This window comes from Saccoglossus kowalevskii, chromosome 6 (assembly GCF_978046115.1).
Source record: "Saccoglossus kowalevskii chromosome 6, keSacKowa6.1, whole genome shotgun sequence".
Classification (NCBI taxonomy): Eukaryota; Metazoa; Hemichordata; class Enteropneusta; family Harrimaniidae; genus Saccoglossus; species Saccoglossus kowalevskii.
In genome coordinates this window covers 39,936,882-39,963,080 of record NC_140646.1, presented here as the reverse complement: position 1 = coordinate 39,963,080, position 26,199 = coordinate 39,936,882, and the positions used below count along the sequence as shown (strand labels likewise).

Here is a 26,199-nt window from a genome sequence, read left to right as displayed (position 1 = left end):
ACTTGGAGGTTAGAACACTTTTGAATGCCATGTAACAAGCATGTTACTCAATTTCCTTCTTGCTGCCACATATCCACCAGCTGGACTCAGTACTGCAGACCATCCCCAATGGTTTGCGATGCATGCCTATAGTAACCAATATTTATATTACATATTATTAACAATTTTCCATGTGATTTATCAGTCAACCAGTAGAACACAAATATATTCAGCATACTAACTGAATATATAGCTAATATGCTAGGATAATTTTTTTTAATTCATAAAATATTCATTAAAGTGATAATTAATTTAGTAAATTACAGTTTATTGCTTGTGTTAACTGAATGTCTCAGATATGTTAAGTGTTCGAAATTATCATTTATACAATACAGAATATTTCCGGCTACTGTGTATAGTTTACATAATGTGATAAAATTACTTGTGTCTTTTATTGTGTTGGTTGTAGATTTTCTTTACCTCTAATTTGATTGTCTAGTGTTGCCAAGTTTCAATGAGTGTAATCTGAGTCACACAAGGGTCCAATATCAGCCAATGTGAAAATATAGAATAAAATTTCTAGAAATGTGTATTGTCTGTGATCATTGAAAACAAGATCATTATAATCGCATATGATAATACAGCAAAAAGAAATTAAACTTACAAACCCAATGCTAGTATCAAGATTTTAAAGTGATCAAAATAGATAAGGTTAAAAAGCATTACATTAGTGACATTACAAATAAATCAATTCAAGATCCAACTGACCATTTGAATTGCAATATTTTGTCATAAAATGAAGGCAACTGAAGTAATGGTCTCAGGAGCAGTGACCATGCTGAAAGAAGGGAGAGTTCTAACTTTGTGTAAACATACAATGCGTTTTAAACTGGTTATACCAATTACACAAGATTCATATCAAAAATGACACTGAGTAATGACAACATAATAAATGTTAGAAAATATTTGTACCGAATATTAAATATAGTTTAAATATAATCTCTTAATTGATCCACTTTACTATCTTTTCTTTGAGTGAGAACACAAACAATGGAGCTGGCAAGTTGCTGTCTTTGTCATATATGGTACATTGTTTGTAAACACATGGACAGTCCCTCCATGCATAACGTATAGCTTGCAATTTAGCACCACTACAGTGCTTTGTAGAGATTTGAACTCCGTTGGTACCAATGATGGACGTGATAGGGGCAGCTAACCAATCAGTTGATAAGTATGTACAATTATTTGTAGATGAACAGCACACCTAGAGAAAAAACACATTAACGCAAACTACTTATGTGTATAGAAATGTATTCAAAGTTAAGAAGTATTATTTGTTTTCCAAATGTATGTATAGTCATCTGTACGTAATTTATATGAATATTGATCACTGTTGATCGCCTTCTGCCATATTTCAACGAGTGTACATACCGGTATATACATTTAATTGTAATCACCAATTAAAATTAACCACCGGAAACAACATTATTTATATTATTTTTTAAGTTATGTCAAGCCACTTTTAGAGGTCAATGCAATGAAGGAGATTGCACTTACTTCAAACCCTGAATCGTGGTTCACTTGGATATGTTTACTGTCATATGTAACAATTGCAACATCATCTAGTGAACGTATTGTTATACCATTCGGGAAAGGCCCGGAATAATTGACATATTTTTCATTGTATGCTATTGCTTTTCCAGCCAATGATAAACGATATCCGACATCTTGTTTGTATCTTGAGTGTACACTGCAAAGAAAATAGAATGAAGTTTTTGAATGTACACTTGTTGTATAATTTAAATATGTTAAAAAATGTGCAATTCCAAATGATAAAGTCCTCAAATTCGCTAATTATATAAATCTATAAGATATTCTTTAAATACATTTAAATAATTAAAATATAATTTAAGTGTATATTACATTCAACATGATGTGTGATGAATTCAATTAATCACATTATCCCCATGAATCTATGAACTAAGTTTCATAGACATGGGATATTAGTTTTTGAGATATCGATGGAAACGCTGAAAAATTATTATTATGTGTAAACTAGAGTACCGGTAAGTAATATACACTGATTTTAGCCAAAACCTAATCAGTTCTGAACATTGGCTGATCATTATACTATAGTATTCACTATAGTATATGCATTGATTTCAATCCACAACTAATCAGGTCTGCTGTTGGAGTTTCTTCATGTCACTAAAATTATTTTGAGTCTATAGGACTTCTAATGAATGCAAGCCTAACTCAGGTTGAATCTTGACAATAAATTTATCACACCTGCTGGTATTAGCTTTCTTGTCATGGCATGGTTCAAATACCATACTTTGTTATTTGTGTATGTTTTACTTTAATGCAACATCAATTCATCAAGACAGATATTTAATCCCTTATGGAAAAGAAATTCTGCGACTATATAGTAAACCACTATCTATATTGGCACATATGCTATAGCCTAAAAGGTAAGCCACAATCCTTTGGCTCACATAAACTTAGGTGAACCAACAGTGACTGCTTTCTGATTCAATGTTGGATTTTACTTCAAACTAGTCCATGAACCAAAAAATCTGGTTTGATAACTATCAAGAGTGTTGTTAAAAAATATGAATAAATAGGCTTACACTGGGATCACTTATTAAATGACACACTCAAATATCAAGTACAAATGGCTTGATTTAGTTGCACAGCACTGTCTAGTTTTTCTCTGTGATTCATACAATCATACAAATTATGCTGGTATGTGATTTACGTCAATGCTAAATATGTAAATAATGATTTTTTTCTCTCTCTTGTGCATGGATATTAAGACACAAACATGTTCAGCCTTTTAAAGCAGGGAGGGTCTTTAGAAGGCGCACATGCACTATATAACCTTAATTGTCCTTAATTGCACATTCATATATCAATAGCTACCTTTTTATATAATGTGTGTAAATCAAATTTCTTGACTGAGTCTAGAGATAAATAAACTGTGAAACCAGACGAAATTATGTAGAAGAGACAAGCAGTGTTACTTCAGTTGTCAGATGTGTCAGAAAAATGCTGTCTTGATTGAGTTTATTGTATTATTTTTTTATTATTTTTTTTTATTATAGTTTGTTGTATTATTGTCTTAGATTAAGTGGCAGATCCCAATAGAAAATTGATGACATTATCTTTAATTTGATATCTTATTATGGCACTGTTAGTTGTTGCAGAAATTGTATCATCTGCAACAATTTTAATGAATGTCCTCAGAGTTCATGTCATTTACATTGATAAATGATTAGCATCTTGATTGGAAACTATATTACATATATTTCTATATATATAGTTAACAAAGTTTACAAGTTCGAAAACACATAACATATGTATGACAAAAATAATCAACAAAACAGAACAACTGACAAGTATGCTACACTGAATAACAAGTGAAGATATATATGCTATGCTGAGATGTCCTATTTATATTTTGGGAGATCCATTATTTCAGCTGCATAGTTTGCATATTGTTGCAGTCCCTAGCACACAGCATATTTTGATAATGTAGATAAATAACCATATAAAAAACCGCAAAGAACGTTGAAGAGAATAGTCATCCAAAAAATCAGAAACACCTAAACATTCAGTTCATGAAAGTGAAATAAACAGCAATCCATGAAGCTGAAAACAGGATGAAGGATGATAAACAAGCCATGCATGGCATAGTCCCTGTTAGTTATAAAATGTAAGATATACAGTTTTGTTTATAGTAATATATATGTAGTTGAAACATAAACATATCAGCTCCTTGCCCAATTTTGTAGTTTATTTAATTGTATTATATTGAATCTGTAATTTCATTAGTTTTGTAGTAGTTGTTTGCGTCTGTAAGAGGTTTTTCAAATAAATTTGTTTCTGCCATTCACCTGATTTCTGCATGGATTGATTTTACAAATATTAAAATGATTGACATTCAGTCAACTTGTATCTAATCATCAAACGAGTACTTGTCCATATTGAGAGATAATTAAAATAATAATTAAAGCAATAATTAAAAACAAAATGGCCACTGGTCGGCCATTTTGAATACATCTGTATATTTATGACATTATGTATAATAAATACACAAAATTTTAACATAATCAGTCAAAGCATGCCAGAGATATAGCATTCATTAAAACAAAGTGGTTGCCAGTCGACCAGATCTGAAAAAACAAAAAGACATGGATGAATGTCCCATATAATGTCCAATGAATATATCAAGTTTAAACAAGATCCATCTGCAAACAGCCAAGATCGGGTTCCAGAATGACAGAAATGTTTGTTTTTTGATGCTTTTTCAGCACAAAAATGGCTTCCATTCAGTCATCTTGAATTAGATCGTGAAACAAATTGATGTACATATGTATTATGTTTGTGTGAAGTTTGAATGTAATCAATCCAGGCATGTCTAAGATATAGGTATATATGTATATACATGAACAGACACACAGAGGTCAATCCATAAGTCCCCGTTTTTGGACTGCGTCTAAATGGGGACAAACAAACTTCTGGAATTAATATGGTATAAGATATGGAATAGGACGGAATGTGATCTATACTATGTGAACAATTAGAAAATTAAAGTACACATTACTAACATTCCCCATGGTGATTTAGGATCTCCTAGATCCATGGCAACTGCCATGAAGACATTTGGCATTTTCTCATTAGGTACATAACCATAGTCAGCAGTCTGATGCCAACGAAGTGCAGGATAGCCATCAACCAATGTAGAATCAGTGCTATCAGTACCAAGCTGAAAAAAATAAAACACTTTGACGTTTGACAAAAATAAATATAAACAAGATATGCAACACTGTAAAAAACTGTAACATTTTGAACAATTGACAAAGATACTCATTAATTGTAATGGATTTATCAAAGATACATTATTTTACTTATACAATCGACTAAATTAGTGGTGTATGTGTAAAATTTATAATCAATATTACTTGTTCAGTCATATATGGTAAACTGTATACCTGTACAAATCCAAATGGGAAGAGTTTATCAGTAGTACCACCAGTACCAATGTAAAACTTGTTTCTCCAGTCAGCTATCATTGCAGGAAAGGTACATGAATAGGAATCCTGTATTATACCGGGAAACGTATTGGCTTCACCTGTGAATGTATTATTACTGAGTTATAGTAAGTTAAGTTACCGTAACGGATAACTCAGTCAAAATATTGGGTATTAGTAAGGTAAGATACAGTAATTGATGAATCAGTGACATTACTAGGTATTAGTCTGCTAAGATACAGTATCGCAAAAACTCGATTAATTCGCGGTCTCTATTAGTTCGCGCACCCATTACTAGGTATTAGTCTGCTAAGATACTGTAATTGGTGAATCAGTGACTAGGTATTAGTCTGCTAAGATACAGTAATTGATAAATCAGTGACGTTACTGGGTATTAGTCTGCTGAGATACTGTAATTGGTGAATCAGTGACATTACTAGGTATTAGTCTGCTAAGATACAGTAATTGGGGAATCAGTGACATTACAAGGTATTAGTCTGCTAAGATACAGTAATTGATGAATCAGTGACATTACTAGGTATTAGTCTGCTAAGATACAGTATCGTAAAAACTCGATTAATTCGCGGTCTCTATTAGTTCGTGCACCCATTACTAGGTATTAGTCTGCTAAGATACTGTAATTGGTGAATCAGTGACTAGGTATTAGTCTGCTAAGATACAGTAATTGATAAATCAGTGACGTTACTGGGTATTAGTCTGCTGAGATACTGTAATTGGTGAATCAGTGACATTACTAGGTATTAGTCTGCTAAGATACAGTAATTGGGGAATCAGTGACATTACTAGGTATTAGTCTGCTAAGATACAGTAATTGATAAATCAGTGACATTACTAGGTATTAGTCTGCTAAGATACAGTAATTGGTGAATCAGTGACATTACTAGGTATTATTCTGCTAAGATACAGTAATTGATGAATCGGTGACATTACTAGGTATTAGTCTGCTAAGATACAGTAATTGATAAATCAGTGACATTACTAGGTATTAGTCTGCTAAGATACAGTAATTGATGAATCAGTGACATTACTAGGTATTAGTCTGCTAAGATACAGTATCGTAAAAACTCGATTAATTCGCGGTCTCTATTAGTTCGCGCACCCATTACTAGGTATTAGTCTGCTAAGATACTGTAATTGGTGAATCAGTGACTAGGTATTAGTCTGCTAAGATACAGTAATTGATAAATCAGTGACGTTACTGGGTATTAGTCTGCTGAGATACTGTAATTGGTGAATCAGTGACATTACTAGGTATTAGTCTGCTAAGATACAGTAATTGGGGAATCAGTGACATTACTAGGTATTAGTCTGCTAAGATACAGTAATTAATGAAACAGTGACATTACTAGGTATTAGTCTGCTAAGATACAGGAATTGATAAATCAGTGATATTCCTAGGTATTAGTCTGCTAAGATACAGTAATTAATGAATCAGTGACATTACTAGGTATTAGTCTGCTAAGATACAGTAATTGATAAATCAGTGATATTACTAGGTATTAGTCTGCTAAGATACAGTAATTAATGAATCAGTGACATTACTAGGTATTAGTCTGCTAAGATACAGTAATTAATGAATCAGTGACATTACTAGGTATTAGTCTGCTAAGATACAGTAATTGGTGAATCAGTGACATTACTAGGTATTAGTCTGCTAAGATACAGTAATTGGTGAATCAGTGACATTACTAGGTATTATTCTGCTAAGATACAGTAATTGATGAATCGGTGACATTACTGGATATTAGTCTGCTAAGATACAGTAATTGATAAATCAGTGACATTACTAGGTATTAGTCTGCTAAGATACAGTAATTAATGAATCAGTGACATTATTAGTCTGCTAAGATACAGTAATTGGTGAATCAGTGACATTACTAGGTATTAGTCTGCTGAGATACAGTAATTGATGAATCAGTGACATTATTAGTCTGCTAAGATACAGTAATTGATGAATCAGTGATATTACTAGGTATTAGTCTGCTAAGATACAGTAATTGATAAATCAGTGACATTACTAGGTATTAGTCTGCTAAGATACAGTAATTGATAAATCAGTGACATTACTAGGTATTAGTCTGCTAAGATACAGTAATTGATGAATCGGTGACATTACTGGATATTAGTCTGCTAAGATACAGTAATTGGTGAATCAGTGACAATACTAGGTATTAGTCTGCTAAGATACAGTAATTGATAAATCAGTAATATTACTAGGTATTAGTCTGCTAAGATACAGTAATTGGGGAATCAGTGACATTACAAGGTATTAGTCTGCTGAGATACAGTAATTGATGAATCAGTGATATTACTAGGTATTAGTCTGCTAAGATACAGTAATTGATGAATTGGTGACAATACTAGGTATTAGTCTGCTAAGATACAGTAATTGATAAATCAGTGATATTACCAGGTATTAGTCTGCTAAGATACAGTAATTGGTGAATCAGTGACATTACTAGGTATTAGTCTGCTAAGATACAGTAATTGATAAATCAGTGACATTACTAGGTATTAGTCTGCTAAGATACAGTAATTGATAAATCAGTGACATTACTAGGTATTAGTCTGCTAAGATACAGTAATTGATGAATCGGTGACATTACTGGATATTAGTCTGCTAAGATACAGTAATTGGTGAATCAGTGACAATACTAGGTATTAGTCTGCTAAGATACAGTAATTGATAAATCAGTGATATTACTAGGTATTAGTCTGCTAAGATACAGTAATTGGGGAATCAGTGACATTACAAGGTATTAGTCTGCTGAGATACAGTAATTGATGAATCAGTGATATTACTAGGTATTAGTCTGCTAAGATACAGTAATTGGTGAATCAGTGACAATACTAGGTATTAGTCTGCTAAGATACAGTAATTGATAAATCAGTGATATTACCAGGTATTAGTCTGCTAAGATACAGTAATTGGTGAATCAGTGACATTACTAGGTATTATTCTGCTAAGATACAGTAATTAATGAATCAGTGACATTACTAGGTATTAGTCTGCTAAGATACAGTAATTAATGAATCAGTGACATTACTAGGTATTAGCCTGCTAAGATACAGTAATTGATGAATCAGTGACATTACTAGGTATTAGTCTGCTAAGATACAGTAATTGATAAATCAGTGATATTACCAGGTATTAGTCTGCTGAGATACTGTAATTGGTGAATCAGTGACATTACTAGGTATTATTCTGCTAAGATACAGTAATTGATAAATCAGTGACATTACTAGGTATTAGTCTGCTAAGATACAGTAATTGATAAATCAGTGATATTACCAGGTATTAGTCTGCTGAGATACTGTAATTGGTGAATCAGTGACATTACTAGGTATTAGTCTGCTGAGATACAGTAATTGATGAATCAGTGACATTACTAGGTATTAGTCTGCTAAGATACAGTAATTGATAAATCAGTGACATTACCAGGTATTAGTCTGCTAAAATACAGTAATTGATAAATCAGTGACATTACTAGGTATAAGTCTGCTAAGATACAGTAATTGATAAATCAGTGATATTACTGGGTATTAGTCTGCTAAGATACAGTAATTGATAAATCAGTGATATTACTAGGTATTAGTCTGCTAAGATACAGTAATTGATGAATCAGTGACATTACTAGGTATTAGTCTGCTAAGATACAGTAATTGATGAATCAGTGACATTACTAGGTATTAGTCTGCTAAGATACAGTAATTGATAAATCAGTGACATTACTAGATATTAGTCTGCTAAGATACAGTAATTGATAAATCAGTGACATTACCAGGTATTAGTCTGCTAAAATACAGTAATTGATAAATCAGTGACATTACTAGGTATTAGTCTGCTAAGATACAGTAATTGATAAATCAGTGATATTACTGGGTATTAGTCTGCTAAGATACAGTAATTGATAAATCAGTGATATTACTAGGTATTAGTCTGCTAAGATACAGTAATTGATGAATCAGTGACATTACTAGGTATTAGTCTGCTAAGATACAGTAATTGATGAATCAGTGATATTACTAGGTATTAGTCTGCTAAGATACAGTAATTGATGAATCAGTGACATTACTAGGTATTAGTCTGCTAAGATACAGTAATTGATGAATCAGTGACATTACTAGGTATTAGTCTGCTAAGATACAGTAATTGGTGAATCAGTGACATTACTAGGTATTATTCTGCTAAGATACAGTAATTGATGAATCGGTGACATTACTGGATATTAGTCTGCTAAGATACAGTAATTGGTGAATCAGTGACAATACTAGGTATTAGTCTGCTAAGATACAGTAATTAGTGAATCGGTGACATATTCAGTAATGAATGTATCATAGCATTCCATAATACACTATAATGGCAACTTATACAAGTTAATTGAAAGTATGTACAACAATAAGAAATACAAACTAAAGTTGGGTGACAGAATAACAACACCATTCCATATACACAATGGAATGAAACAAGGCTGTCCCCTAAGCCCAACACTGTTCAATATTTATATCAATGACCTTATCAATGAACTAAACAAACAACCATTAAATCAACCATCATTGAACAAGAAGTCAATCCCATGCCTGTTATATGCAGATAATATTGTACTTATGTCTGAGAGTGCACCAGGACTACAACAATTGATGGATACTACCCACAACTACCTGAATAAATGGGGATTACAAATCAACATTAAGAAGACCAAATCAATTATATTTGCCAAAAATGGACACCACACAGAAGGGATGCATATCAAAGTTGGGAATGAGGAACTAGAAAAAACAACACATTATACATATCTTGGAGTGACTTTTAATACAAATGGCTCAATGGATGCAACAATGGACAGGTTATCTGACAAGGCTAGGAAAACTGAAAGGGCTCAACTCCATCTTTTCAGTGGTAGTAACAACAACCATGTAAAATTGAAAACAAAATTACTTGAAACAACTCAACTGCCAATTTTAACATACGCTGGAGAAATATGGGGACTATGCACAAACTGGAGTAGATGGGATAAAACTAGCACAGAAAAATACCACCTAAATTTTTGTAGACATATAGTAAATGTAAATAACACTACCAGTAACATAGCTGTTAGAATGGATACAGGGAGACTACCACTGTTATGTAACATTCAATACAAAGCTCTCAGATACTATAAACACCTAAAATCCATTGATGAAAACAACATAGCATATTATGCACTTAAAGAGATGGAGAATACAGTGTTGAAAAACAGTTGGTTATCAAAACTACATGATTTGAAAAAAACCTGTTGACATACAAACAACAAAAGAGCACTTTCAAGAATTATGTAAGGAACACTATACAAATACATGGATGTCTAACATGAACAGTACTGATTCAAAACTAAGGACTTTTAAATTATTCAAAAATAACTTCCAACAGGAAACCTATTTACAAAAACTCAATGACAGAAAAGCAATAGGGACACTTGCAAGATTTAGAATGAGTGGCCACAAACTGAAAATTGAAACTGGTCGCCATCAAAAACCTAAAATACCACTACAAAGCAGAATTTGTCAAAACTGTCTCAAAATTGAAGATGAACATTTCACAACAGAATGCACCTTATATGCAAACAACAGAGACATTCTATATTCAACAGCCAAATCCTGTATATATGGATTCCAAGATATGACAAACAATACTAAATTCATACAAATAATGAGTAATAAGAACACTTCACTAATCAAAGTAACCATCAAGTACATCAAACAGTGTTACAACATAAGAAATACATTACCGGCATAAATAAACAACATATGCCATATTCCTACATATTGTAAATTGTCTTACTATTCATGGATAGTTTTATGTCCGCTCAACTATGTAAAAACTTATTAAATAAATGTCACATTATCTTTACGGTATTAATAAAGAATTCTATTCTATTCTATGGTTGGATGTGAGTTCAAACTCACTTACCTTGATACCATATAGCTCCTTTATGGTAATATTCAGTAATGGATGTATCATAGCATTCCATAACACACTATGGTTGGATGTGAGTTCAAACTCACTTACCTTGATACCATATAACTCCTTTTATGGTAATATTCAGTAATGGATGTATCATTGCATTCCATAATACACTATGGTTGGATGTGAGTTCAAACTCACTTACCTTGATACCATATAGCTCCTTTTATGGTAAGATTCACAAATGGGTGTATCATAGCATTCCATAATACACTATGGTTGGTTGGCCCTCTAATACCATATCCAAATATATCACTCATATTCTCAGACAAACTGTAATTGTAACACAGAACTCAATTATAATTAACAAAACAAAGACATATTGACATCATTGTGGACCCTGATCCATGCACATGCAGCCATATTAGATATTTGTGCACAAAATCGTGCTTGATTTAGGGTTAGGGTCAGTAACATTCAAATTCAAAGAAAGCTAGCCCAGAAAGAGCACATATATGATACACGAGTTTATATGAATAAATATATATATGTATATACATGGTCTAGCTCTAAATGTAAATTTGTATAAATTGATGCCAGATAATGGATAAATTAACAAAAAGTTAATAATCAAAACAAGCTTAGAAAGAACTCCCGTGTGCTGAGATTATTGAAGATATATGATAAAAAGAAGCTTGGCAACTAATACTTGTCTGCTATTGGTGATGTACAACATGAAAACAATGTGATCCACATTATTGACGTTTATACATTTGATTTAACATCTGTAGTTTCAATCTAATTTATTCCAAAGCACTTCTACCACAAGTTGATTTTAAATCTTATTTTTTGAGATACAGCAATTAGCTAATAATAATTAGATAATCAATATTCATGTTTTTTATTATTGAACTAATCACGACTGTGAATTACCTCAAAGCATCTATGAATAAAATTTCAATGAAATGTGAAGATTATGCTCAAATTTCAATGAAATGTGAAGATTATGCTCAAATTTCAATGAAATGCGAAGATTATGCTCAAATTTCAATTTATATACCAAGGCTTATTAAAATGCATTTACTGGTCTTTGAAAAAAAAGATTAATTATTATGCAAATTAAGCAATTATTATGCATAGGTTTCAACACTAAACTAATTATGTATCAAGTTTCATTAATATGTGATGGTAAATTAGGTAAACATTACTGAGATATTGATGGAAAAGCCAAAAAATCTCTACTCATCATTCAAATTAGGTGATTAATATGCACAGATTTTTATTTAAAAAAATTGTTATTGCATAGTCCTAGAGTATATATGTACCACATGTAATGATTAGTACTTTAAATGTCAGCGGAAAAGCCAAAAAATTACCAATTATGCACATTAGGTAATTAATATGCACAGATATTAAACATAATCTTCTGTGCATTTTCTATGATATCTACGTACCAAGTTTCATCTAATCTAATGAATACTATATACTCATAGAATGGTGTGCAATCTTTCCATATTTGGTATGGTAGGATGAAAATACTGGCGTTACATGGACAGATGTAATATGGGATAACCATGCACAAAGAATAATAAAAAAACGTTACGCCTACCTGATTTTTGAGTCAGTTTCTGTCCTATTACATGCCTTCAAAGAATCCGGAGATGACCAAGCCTCAATTGGTGTGCCACCCCAACTACTTGCAATTAAACCAATTGGATATTTTAGATGGTCATAGAGATTCCTACCATAGAACCAACATACAGCAGAGAAATACAGCTTAGCACCATGTGCAACAGTATCTGAAACACACAATAATTAAGTAACCAAATAAGTTTTCTGTTAACCCAAACAAATGCTTATAATAATCAAACTTAATTACATGCTGATACTGTGAAACCTGGTGCATCCTGAACAAATACCTTAGCCAGACATCATAGCCAAGATATTTCACATTTTCTAAAACACAGCGAGCATAATTTAGAGTTCATATTCAAAACATTCAAATAACATTGAATAAATGGCAAGGTAAATACTACATCAAATCATAGTAAACATGTACTGCGTGCTTGACTCGAACAGGCGCTCGCTTCACGTAACAACATGTCTTCTCTTCGGCCACTGGGCATCCCCATAAAAGGATGCTTAATAACCTTATTCCTTGCAGAGAGCATGAAACCAGTCTACGCGATCCGTGCCACATGTGAGGCTAGGCAATTAGGTGCCGTACGCGCTGGTTAAAGTCACGCACACAGTACATGTTTACTATGATTTGACGTAGTATTTACCTTGCCATTTATTCGGTGTTATTTGCATACTTTACTTTCTATGTCTACAGCAACTATGAGTTTACAGATATTCAAATCAGACCAGGGTAAGATGTGTTACTTACCAGGTGATGGGACAGACCAAGGTTCTGCTACTGATTTCAAGTCATACAGTGGTGTATCAGACTCAATCAAATCAGCAGTAAATAATCTGATATGCGGATATTCGTAAGATAACAGAGCTTCCATGGTTGCATTGAACACCTGAAATAATATAATGAAGTAATGAAACATTCTGGTTACTGTGAAAATTTTGCCCACTTTTAAATAATTAGTTTTGAAAATCGGTTGAGTTTTCAGAATAAAAAAATATGTGGAAATGTTGTACTGCTTGAGTAAAAAATCATTCATTACAAAAAACAGTTGATTACATACATAGTGTATCATTTTTGTCAGAAAGAAACATTTTTGTTGAAACAGAATCACTTGCATTATCTCATAGCCAAAAAACAAAAAATTATTATGAATGCGATTGAATTAGTAAGATTCACAAAATTTGCATATTTATTGTGTGCATAGGTAAATACATTTCATTTGCTTTTATCATGAAAGTTGTTAAAACCCTTTCCATACTCATTTTACTTTTTAAAAAGTGCTAGTCATCTCCACACAATGTGTTCTTTGTAATTGTCGATATTTCAAAGGTGGCAAAAGATTTGATTGTATCATGCAGTTTTTCGATTGGTTTATATTGGCATTCACCTTATCATCAAAGAACACTGTGTTATACTGTGTCTACATCGCGCGTTAAAATTTGCAAATAACATTAGCGCGTAACAAAAATTGTGATAAAGTAAAGAGTGGTATAAACAAAGATCAGTGATTACTTGAAAAATCGATACCAGGAAGGGGGGGGGTAAAAGAAAAGTTATATATTTATTATTTAATAATTTATTAAAATACATACGTTTGTCCAACTCCCTGTAATAACTGAATACTAATTAAGCCATGCTGTTAGAATCTTGGAAAATAAATTGTTTTTATGTGTACATGTATGTCACAGTAGAAAATGATAGTGTGTGTGATGATTTGATTCTTCCATTGTTTTATGTGTACATGTATGTCACAGTAGAAAATGATAGTGTGTGTGATGATTTGATTCTTCCATTGTTTTTATGTGTACATGCATGTCACAGTAGAAAATGATAGTGTGTGTGATGATTTTATTCTTCCATTGTTTTTATGTGTACATGTATGTCACAGTAGAAAATGATAGTGTGTGTGATGATTTGATTCTTCCATTGTTTTTATGTGTACATGTATGTCACAGTAGAAAATGATAGTGTGTGTGATGATTTGATTCTTCCATTGTTTTTATGTGTACATGTATGTCACAGTAGAAAATGATAGTGTGTGTGATGATTTGATTCTTCCATTGTTTTTATGTGTACATGTATGTCACAGTAGAAAATGATAGTGTGTGTGATGATTTGATTCTTCCATTGTTTTTATGTGTACATGCATGTCACAGTAGAAAATGATAGTGTGTGTGATGATTTGATTCTTCCATTGTTTTTATGTGTACATGTATGTCACAGTAGAAAATGATAGTGTGTGATGATTTGATTCTTCCATTTATTAAAATCTAAATTGGAGTCAAACCTAATCTTAGATTAATCAAAATCTTAGAAAACAAAAAAATTACAATTTTGTGATTAGTCAAAATATTTCTGATTGTTGAAAATATTATCTTTTTTGTATTTTAATTTTGTGAGTATATGTGCTCCTGTATTTTCTAAAACACCACAAAAATAATAGATGCTATCTTACAGTGACACTAACAATTGGTAAGAAACTGTTATCATTTTAGAAATGATGTAAACAATAATTTATACTTTATGATGTAGTCTTTACATTGGTGTATTTTTTAACATTTGTATTACTCGTGTATCACAGTCCACACAACAAAGTGTTTTTGAGAATTTCAGGCAAAATGCTTTCTTCAAATATCTAGGTTTGATAGATATTGATAGTTATTCTTTTGGTTGCAACCATCAACATTATCTTAGCAAAAAGACTATCTACCTTAAGCGCCAAAGATACTAGGTTCAAATTTGCTACTTGGTTGAGATATACAGGTAGTCAGTACCTTGCCCAAACACAGATATGATTGAGATATACAGGTAGTCAGTACCTTGCCCAAACACAGATATGATTGAGATATACAGGTAGTCAGTACCTTGCCCAAACACAGATATGATTGAGATATACAGGTTGTCAGTACCTTGCCCAAACACAGATACGGTTGAGATATACAGGTAGTCAGTACCTTGCCCAAACACAGATATGGTTGAGATATACAGATAGTCAGTACCTTGCCCAAACACAGATATGGTTGAGATATACAGGTAGTCAGTACCTTGCCCAAACACAGATATGGTTGAGATATACAGGTAGTCAGTACCTTGCCCAAACACAGATATGGTTGAGATATACAGGTAGTCAGTACCTTGCCCAAACACAGATATGGTTGAGATATACAGGTTGTCAGTACCTTGCCCAAACACAGATATGGTTGAGATATACAGGTAGTCAGTACCTTGCCCAAACACAGATATGGTTGAGATATACAGGTTGTCAGTACCTTGCCCAAACACAGATATGGTTGAGATATACAGGTAGTCAGTACCTTGCCCAAACACAGATACGGTTGAGATATACAGGTAGTCAGTACCTTGCCCAAACACAGATATGGTTGAGATATACAGGTTGTCAGTACCTTGCCCAAACACAGATATGGTTGAGATATACAGGTAGTCAGTACCTTGCCCAAACACAGATATGGTTGAGATATACAGGTAGTCAGTACCTTGCCCAAACACAGATATGGTTGAGATATACAGGTAGTCAGTACCTTGCCCAAACACAGATATGGTTGAGATATACAGGTAGTCAGTACCTTGCCCAAACACAGATATGGTTGAGATATACAGGTAGTCAGTACCTTGCCCAAACACAGATATGGTTGAGATATACAGGTAGTCAGTACCTTGCCCAAACACAGATATGGTTGAGATATACAGGTTGTCAGTACCTTGCCCAAACACAGATATGGTTGAGATATACAGGTAGTCAGTACCTTGCCCAAACACAGATATGGTTGAGATATACAGGTAGTCAGTACCTTGCCCAAACACAGATATGGTTGAGATATACAGGTAGTCAGTACCTTGCCCAAACACAGATACGGTTGAGATATACAGGTAGTCAGTACCTTGCCCAAACACAGATATGGTTGAGATATACAGGTAGTCAGTACCTTGCCCAAACACAGATATGGTTGAGATATACAGGTAGTCAGTACCTTGCCCAAACACAGATATGGTTGAGATATACAGGTAGTCAGTACCTTGCCCAAACACAGATATGGTTGAGATATACAGGTTGTCAGTACCTTGCCCAAACACAGATATGGTTGAGATATACAGGTTGTCAGTACCTTGCCCAAACACAGATATGGTTGAGATATACAGGTAGTCAGTACCTTGCCCAAACACAGATATGGTTGAGATATACAGGTAGTCAGTACCTTGCCCAAACACAGATATGGTTGAGATATACAGGTAGTCAGTACCTTGCCCAAACACAGATATGGTTGAGATATACAGGTAGTCAGTACCTTGCCCAAACACAGATATGGTTGAGATATACAGGTAGTCAGTACCTTGCCCAAACACAGATATGGTTGAGATATACAGGTAGTCAGTACCTTGCCCAAACACAGATATGGTTGAGATATACAGGTAGTCAGTACCTTGCCCAAACACAGATATGGTTGAGATATACAGGTAGTCAGTACCTTGCCCAAACACAGATATGGTTGAGATATACAGGTAGTCAGTACCTTGCCCAAACACAGATATGGTTGAGATATACAGGTAGTCAGTACCTTGCCCAAACACAGATATGGTTGAGATATACAGGTAGTCAGTACCTTGCCCAAACACAGATATGGTTGAGATATACAGGTAGTCAGTACCTTGCCCAAACACAGATATGGTTGAGATATACAGATAGTCAGTACCTTGCCCAAACACAGATATGGTTGAGATATACAGGTAGTCAGTACCTTGCCCAAACACAGATATGGTTGAGATATACAGGTAGTCAGTACCTTGCCCAAACACAGATATGGTTGAGATATACAGGTAGTCAGTACCTTGTCCAAACACAGATACGGTTGAGATATACAGGTAGTCAGTACCTTGCCCAAACACAGATATGGTTGAGATATACAGGTAGTCAGTACCTTGCCCAAACACAGATATGGTTGAGATATACAGGTAGTCAGTACCTTGCCCAAACACAGATATGGTTGAGATATACAGGTAGTCAGTACCTTGCCCAAACACAGATATGGTTGAGATATACAGGTAGTCAGTACCTTGCCCAAACACAGATATGGTTGAGATATACAGGTAGTCAGTACCTTGCCCAAACACAGATACGGTTGAGATATACAGGTAGTCAGTACCTTGCCCAAACACAGATATGGTTGAGATATACAGGTAGTCAGTACCTTGCCCAAACACAGATATGGTTGAGATATACAGGTAGTCAGTACCTTGCCCAAACACAGATATGGTTGAGATATACAGATAGTCAGTACCTTGCCCAAACACAGATATGGTTGAGATATACAGGTAGTCAGTACCTTGCCCAAACACAAATATGGTTGAGATATACAGGTAGTCAGTACCTTGCCCAAACACAGATATGGTTGAGATATACAGGTAGTCAGTACCTTGCCCAAACACAGATATGGTTGAGATATACAGGTAGTCAGTACCTTGCCCAAACACAGATATGGTTGAGATATACAGGTAGTCAGTACCTTGCCCAAACACAGATATGGTTGAGATATACAGGTAGTCAGTACCTTGCCCAAACACAGATATGGTTGAGATATACAGGTAGTCAGTACCTTGCCCAAACACAGATATGGTTGAGATATACAGGTAGTCAGTACCTTGCCCAAACACAGATATGGTTGAGATATACAGATAGTCAGTACCTTGCCCAAACACAGATATGGTTGAGATATACAGGTAGTCAGTACCTTGCCCAAACACAGATATGGTTGAGATATACAGGTAGTCAGTACCTTGCCCAAACACAGATATGGTTGAGATATACAGGTAGTCAGTACCTTGCCCAAACACAGATATGGTTGAGATATACAGGTAGTCAGTACCTTGCCCAAACACAGATATGGTTGAGATATACAGGTAGTCAGTACCTTGCCCAAACACAGATATGGTTGAGATATACAGGTAGTCAGTACCTTGCCCAAACACAGATATGGTTGAGATATACAGGTAGTCAGTACCTTGCCCAAACACAGATATGGTTGAGATATACAGGTAGTCAGTACCTTGCCCAAACACAGATACGGTTGAGATATACAGGTAGTCAGTACCTTGCCCAAACACAGATATGGTTGAGATATACAGGTAGTCAGTACCTTGCCCAAACACAGATACGGTTGAGATATACAGGTAGTCAGTACCTTGCCCAAACACAGATACGGTTGTTATTCTCATGGTAACCATTGTACCATATTGCCTCCATCATGACTAGTGGTTGCTTTAATATATTTTTTTTAATATGTTCATCAATTATAAAAACGGGCACCTGCCCATAGTGACCAGCTTTGAGCAGTCTCAATGCAATTTATTTATTAAGTGACCTGTATATAAAGACATGGCATCTATAGCTGTCTGATTTGACCAGTGACCGCCCTTTATAAAGGCCAAAATAATGGGAGATAATGACACTTGTTGACACATTGAAAGTTTTAATTTCATCAAAGCAAATGAACATATTTTTTATTTATGCCCCATCTTTTTGTTATGTAAATTGGGTGTGTGTCACAGTACAAAGGTTTGAACTCTTTGACAATAGAATAAAAATGAAAGTAACTCACTTTACTGACTGTAAATAGCATGTTGCTTTGTCCACTACAAAGGTAAACATCACCAAACAAGACATCTTCTAATGTTATACCTTCAACTACCTCATCATAGGTATGTGTGATTTCAACATTGAATGGACCACTGGGTGACATTGCATCTAATGTCACTTTCCATACCCATCCAATATTCCCTACACCTGAAAACACAGCAAGATATAAATGTAATTAAAATTAAACAAGCAGCCTTTTGGCCGAGATAACTGTTAGCAATGCACATTTTAATAAAAGAACTAAAGATATCATTAGAAAATGAACAATATGTATAGTATCAAATATCACTTTTTACCAAAAATATTCATCAAAATTAGAAATTTGAAGATATCATTACAAAATGAACAAATCTAAGAGAGGTCTACCTGTAGTACCTATATATATAATATCAAAGCAATCAGACTTGCGATTTTCAACAAGAAGTCGAAAATATCACTTTTACCAAAAATATTCATCAAAATTAGAGAATTGAAGATATCATCACGAAATGAACAAATCTGAGAGAGGTCTACCTACAGTACCTATATATACACTATCAAAGCAATCAGACTTGCGATTTTCAACAAGAAGTCGAAAATATCACTTTTACCAAAAATATTCATCAAAATTAGAGAATTGAGGATATCATCATGAAATGAACAAATCTAGGAGAGGTCTGTCCAAGGTACATATACACTAAGTATCAAAGCATTCAGGCTTGTTGTTTTCAAGAAGAAGTAAAAGAATGTAAAATGTTGACAATCACTCATATGATAAGCCCCGCTCAAAAAAGTCGACAGCGAATCTAATAAAAAAACTGAATCCTATATACAGCTGCATGTAGATGTGTATAGTTAAATTATTCAGTGTAATCTTATCCTTACCTTGGTATGTTGTTGTTGTATATATTTTTCCTTTCAAGTTCACTTCAATGTCTGCATTTTCTTCTCCATATCCCCAGATAATTGACTGATGTGGTTCCATTTGTAGCACCATGTGGTTGCCATAGTAACTGGCTAATCTGAATGCAGGTGGTTCTGGATTTAACAGGAATAAAATTATTACCTACACATTTAATAGAGAATTGTCACTAGCATATCAGGAAAAACTCTTTTCCTACATGTTACTTTGTGTTGAAATCTCTTCACATTCACCATATTATAAGAGTACATAAAACATACATATGCTACCAGTTTTTCACTATAAGTACAAAATGGATGACAAATATGCACATTATAGGTCTAAGAGTGATCATTTTGACAGGTCAGTCATACTAAATCCAAAAGGGATATCTATGAGAAACTCTTGGTATATAAATATACTGAAATGCATTTAATTATTCACTGGGTTTTAATTTTTGCTGATAAATAGTGAAATTAAATGTCAGTGAAAACAAGTGGTTTTACAAGAAGGGAAATAGAAAAATGATTTATTTTCGTTCACTTAGTTTTGAACTAATTTTTTGGGGGGTTTTAGGATGCTGAAAGCTAAATTACCGGGTATACAGTTAGTACAGTTAATGTTTCTATCACTATCACGTGTAGGAGTTCTTTTTATAAACCGATGTATTTTTCTGTCATATTTCCCGGAGGAACCCCTTTTGAGTTTCTAATGGTCAACCCCTATAATCATAAAATGACGTAGTCAAAATATAGCAATACAGTTAGCCCGCAATGCTCAATGTGTTGGAGATGGAGTACGCACCACTGACTTTTCGTAATATATAAGTTGGTACCACATGACATAAATATAGTTAAACACCAAGCAAGATAATAATTAAACTATTAACTATTAAAAAATGTAAGCAAATTAATAACTACAAACTTGAGTATACATCATAACTACATATTAATTTATTATAGGCATGCCAAAATTTGTAACTATTTATGGCAAAGCCAATAATGATCAACCTAGGGGGTCATCTATTTGATGAATCTACAACGATAATAAGTTTAAAATTCAGAAATTTGTCTGTAGATACATGTATGCTACAAATAGAACTGTGCTATCAATTAAAAAAATAGGCTATCTACTAAAACAATAAAATAGGAGAATACAAGTATTGACGTAACAAAATCATATATTTATTAAGTACAGGCATATAGTTTCTATTGAATTGGCAAACTGAATAGAAATTTAGGTTTTGAATAATTGGTTTCTATGAGAGAAACATTGTTTTGTTTGGTGCCCTCCCTATGCTAAAAAACTGATATACAGTGTTACAAGAGCTACATATGTCTGTCATGAAAAAATGAATAATTTTTAATATTAGTATAAGTTACCATGGAATAATGTGTTTACACAGAGTCCTTTGAAAACTTTTTCAATGGCGGCTTATTGGATTATTTTGCATATATTTTCTTGAAAACACGTTCTTCTTTCTTTGTAAAAACTTTAATATGAATATAAGGTTATTATGAAGTATGCATGAAGACAGTACAGCTGGAGTATCGACCGACGCACGATGTACTGTCTGAGAGCATACTTTGAGGTATTCTCGTAATAACCTTATTATTATACATCTTTTCCTTCCAAGCATACATCATAGGAATGCCGAAATTCAAAAAAGTTTAAAACAGAATCAGTGAATCGCATTTCTTTATATGGTAGGATGAAAATACCCTGTAAAATACCGTAAATTATGGCACGCTGTAAATTATAGCGTTACAGTGACAGATGTATAATAATGACTTATATGTATGTGAATCATCAAACAAAATTTTTTTTAATGATTTACTCTGATCAATTTTTCACATGTTTTAATGGTAGTAAACTATGTTTCATACAAGAGCAAATACCTTCACTTAATGATTGTAGTACCAATGTTAGTATATCATTATTTTACACAATATTCAATATGTATTGTTCACAGTTATGGTCAGTATACCATGGAAAATCTCATACAACAACACATTTTGCATTGGAGTGAGAAGGTAGCACAAGTGGAATGTTTGTAACTCATTCCATTCCAAGACTTTGTGCAGAAAGACAAAATTTGTGCTATTTTAATCATCTGTATTCTAGCTAGAACTCGGTGATCAGTACTTTGATGTGCTCTATGCATGTGTTATTTCTAAGATATAAATTGCTATGTTTTTAAAACTAGATTGTTTGTAATGTTTTATGTTGTGTTGTCTCTTAACCTCAATTAAAGTGTCATAATACTAATATGCAAATGAGCTCAAAATTATTTATTTCTATACAAACATTCTACATTCTATGTAGTAAAGGACTAGCACTTAGTTGCATTAGGGAAATATATTCTGAAAAATTAAATGAGATTTCATTTTTTCACATCCGTATACTTAAAGCATAATTCTGTTCTCACAAAAACCTAAGTGTACAATTCATTAGAAAAAAATAAAATGAAAAAAATAAAGTAATATAAAAATTCCTGCTACCTACAGTTAGACTGTTACTGGAAGCAATTTGTGTTATTTGGCCTGACTAAACATTAACAGGTGGTAGGCAGACAAATATGCTGGTCCTTGCATTGATCAAAGACGAAGCATTATTATCAGACCACGTACATGCATAAGGCGGGGTCAAAACAACACTACAAAACGAAAGCAAAAAGTCGAAATTTTCTATAGTATCAGTCACAGCTAAATTCTCTTGTAGAAAATTATCAATAATCAGGTTATATGACAAAATATCAGATTTCACCATTTCACGTTACAATTTATTTCGTAGAAGTAGGCGTATTATGATAATCTGTCTTCATAGGCTTCATAGCGTAGCGTTATAGTTTATACGTCCGAACTATGGCGGCCTACACTTACCTGACTGTACAGCCACGACCAAAAAAGTAATTAACAAAATGTTTATCATATTTGTTTATAGGTTTGGCATCAATTGTCTATTTGAGTCTTTGTCACAAACACTGATTACTTTTCTAGTACTCGGCGAAAGCATTCTCCACTACGCCATGCCCAATGTATTCTTTTGTATAGGTGGTTTCTTTTGACCTTTGAACTGTGCTGTCAGGAAACCTGGTAGACGCCCTCAGGCTCCCGTTGTTAATTTGTTTTCAATGGATGGCACGGTACGGACCAAAAATACAACACATAAACAAAAATTCTATCTATCTAAACAACAAGGTATTTATGGTAGTACACAATAAATGGCTTGGTTAAACTTCGCTTACAATATGCCTGTGCTGTCTGGGGCCCTCTTGCAGGATGTTGGGGTTTTCTTTGTTTTTACATTCAGATTTAAAAATATATATAAACTCAAAATATTATAAGAGAGGTATTTTCGGCAAGGGGTATTTTTGTTTTCAATCGTTTTTATTCTCGTAATAATGTAATTTAAATAAAAATAGGTAAATTCGTAGACATGAACAAGGTGTAAAATTTTCATAATTTGTACAAAGATCTTATTGTTTGAGTATAGGGTATATTATATTCTAAATTCAATTATGTAATAGTGATTGGCTAAAATGCTTGACATTGTCCACGTCCATAATTCACATGTAAGCCGTCAAGTACCATAGCAACTACAACCACCCACTTACTCAAAATGAGGTAATATTGAACTCATTTATATTTTGTTTAATTTACTGCCTATTTTTTTTACTTCCATGGTTTATGTGAGTCCAATATATCAGGCTCGCCCATGCGTGGCGCGACGACCACCGCACTTTAAATATGTATGTTTGCGACGACGACACACTGCGACATGCATTAGAACAAGCTGTACACAGGATTGAATAGTGTTATCATATCCATCTTGTATGACATCATTTTCAGAAACCGCATGATTGGTGGTGTTAGCAATTGGTCACGTGACAAAGTAGTATTAAAGAACCGCAAATGAAATCCGTATCAAAACGTATTTTAAGGTGCGCTGTAAATGTTTAGACTTTGGTGCTGAACAAATCTGGGGAACATGAAATAAAAATCTTGCAAAAATAAGCGGTATACTCTGGAACATTAGAGCCATCAGCCATGGGTATGTCGACTGTTGAACGGACGGGCGCCACCAACGTCAAAATATGGAAGTGTTTCATTGAACTCCAAACCGCGACGTGCGTTCAAACCCAACGCATACAGAACTGGAGACAACCATATTCGTAAGAAGTGTCGGGGCGTGTAACGGATTGGTTTAGGAGATATTTCTATAAATCTTTCAATTTTATCATCGATTCGCTTAGTATATATAGTAGTTAGGATAATCTTAGAGATGTAATGTCCAACTCTGACCTTAGACAATTAATAGAAATATGGGATTGCCAAATTCATGAAATTAAAATACGGTGAATAAGCTCAAAACATCAAACTAGTGAAATTAAATGTCACTGAAAATATATGATTTACAGTACTTTGGTGCAGTGTGAAAATTCATGTGTAAACATCACACGTCATAATTGCGTTCATTTCCGTGTTAACTTGAAGCGAATTAGATGAAAAAGAATACCGCGTTGTTAGCCTGTTTGAGTCGTCTGAGGTCTGACCTTTGGCGTAAGAAATGTGCCCACGTTTGTTATGCCAATTTCAATAGTCAGTTTTCAATACACCAAAACTATAACCTTTTGAATTGAATGAAAGTTGTGAATAGAAGTGTGTACTGTTTATTATGTATGTTATAATTTGGAAGGCTATGCCACTCTTCATTTCGTGAGTAGTTAACTAGAAAATACCCATGATGCTTTGCTGTATTTTGTTATTTTCTTTACTATGAACACTATATTGTGAATATATTTTGAAGATATTTGTGAATGTGTACATAACGACGTTGGTTCAATAAGATATGTTTAAGGTTGTTCGTAACATGGATTCGGCTCAATGTTCGTTATAGGTAACTTGGCAGTGAACGAGTTGAATTCAAGTTGTTTGTCCAGACGTGGGAGATACGACCGTAACTCATTAGCCAAGTAATAACAAATCATATGCGTTTTTCAGATTAGCGTATAATTGGTGTTTATTCGTTATGTAACTCACGCCACTGACCAATTGTAGCATTCACTAGGTGGTTTGATGTGGGTAAGAGTTAGCCCCCCTCCCCCTATTCATAACTGTAAACCTAACTTTAACTTTGCCCCTCCAGTGCCATCTCCCCAATTTTAATTTCGGGGCAGTTATGGTTATTTGAAGAGGCATATAGTACAATAACATTGGAGGTTGGAACGATTCGTCGTGTTTTCATTACTAAATCCAGTTTCGATCAGAGTAGAATGCGATTTACAAAACTCCGAGCGAGATTGAGTGTTTATACTTGTAAACACACATTTTCGAGTGATTCTAACTCATACCACATGATAAAAAATTTAAAACTATTCAGCAATTTGCGTTTATAGTTGATTTTAAATAAATACAAAATATTTATTGTACGCTTTATCGTCTACTCATGAATAATTCAATGATCAGAACCACGTGACAATCGAATTAACATACATCAGTGTGATAGCGTGGCTGATGTTGTTGGTAATCCCCATGGTGACAACTATACACAGTCCTAGATGCATTGTCTGATTTTCAAATAACCATTTACAAGACACGTTACAGTAAGAAAATGTTGGTTTGTAAGTTATGTACAATTATTCTCTGTAGCAATTACACTGCATATGAATAGAAGTGTGACCGAACTTTAAGTTAACTACCGTTAGCGTCCTCGTGGCCGTACTTGAAAGCGGCAATAGCTGTGATTTTGAACATTTTTGTGTTTTAATATAGTCACATAATGATGACCTAATATTTTAGACACAATTGCATGGGTAAAAGTAACCCTTTACAAGACTAATATAACACTACAGGTCTGGTCACGTGATGATCGATGAACAGCATATCACAAGACGCATAACATTATTGAAGATCACCAGCGAGAGGCCGTCAAAGAGAGGCTTAGCCTCTCAAGATAACAACGTAGTTGACCTTTCGAACAGGAGCCCGTGTAAGTTGTCTTCTTATAACCACAGTCCCTCGACACTGCGTTATAGCGTACTTAGGGTTCGCT

At 33.8% G+C, this 26,199-nt stretch overlaps 1 protein-coding gene across 1 annotated transcript; it reads right to left on the bottom strand.

Annotated features, from left to right (window-relative positions):
* Window positions 1–833: 833 nt before the first annotated feature.
* On the bottom strand, window positions 834–23,203 carry LOC100369699 (sialate O-acetylesterase-like). The gene is made up of 10 exons (XM_085500535.1): window positions 23,028–23,203; window positions 20,130–20,282; window positions 19,228–19,412; window positions 13,367–13,505; window positions 12,587–12,776; window positions 11,183–11,310; window positions 4,974–5,113; window positions 4,590–4,747; window positions 1,537–1,729; window positions 834–1,243 (listed from the first exon to the last, which is right to left on the bottom strand). The coding sequence occupies exons 1-10, from the start codon at window positions 23,074–23,076 to the stop codon at window positions 983–985; spliced, it is 1,596 nt and encodes a 531-aa protein (XP_085356661.1). The 5' UTR covers window positions 23,077–23,203; the 3' UTR covers window positions 834–982.
* Between the last annotated feature and the right edge of the window lie 2,996 nt (window positions 23,204–26,199).

What these genes read in the sequence shown, in the direction of transcription:
- LOC100369699 (XM_085500535.1), bottom strand. Translation starts at nt 23,076, where the DNA reads ATGATAAACATTTTGTTAATTACTTTTTTGGTCGTGGCTGTACAGTCA. An exon ending in TACAACAACAACATACCAAG is followed by an intron (nt 19,413 to 20,129) that starts GTAAGGATAAGA and finishes CTGTGTTTTCAG; the next exon opens with GTGTAGGGAATATTGGATGG. An exon ending in CCTAAATCACCATGGGGAAT is followed by an intron (nt 1,730 to 4,589) that starts GTTAGTAATGTG and finishes TTTTCTTTGCAG; the next exon opens with TGTACACTCAAGATACAAAC.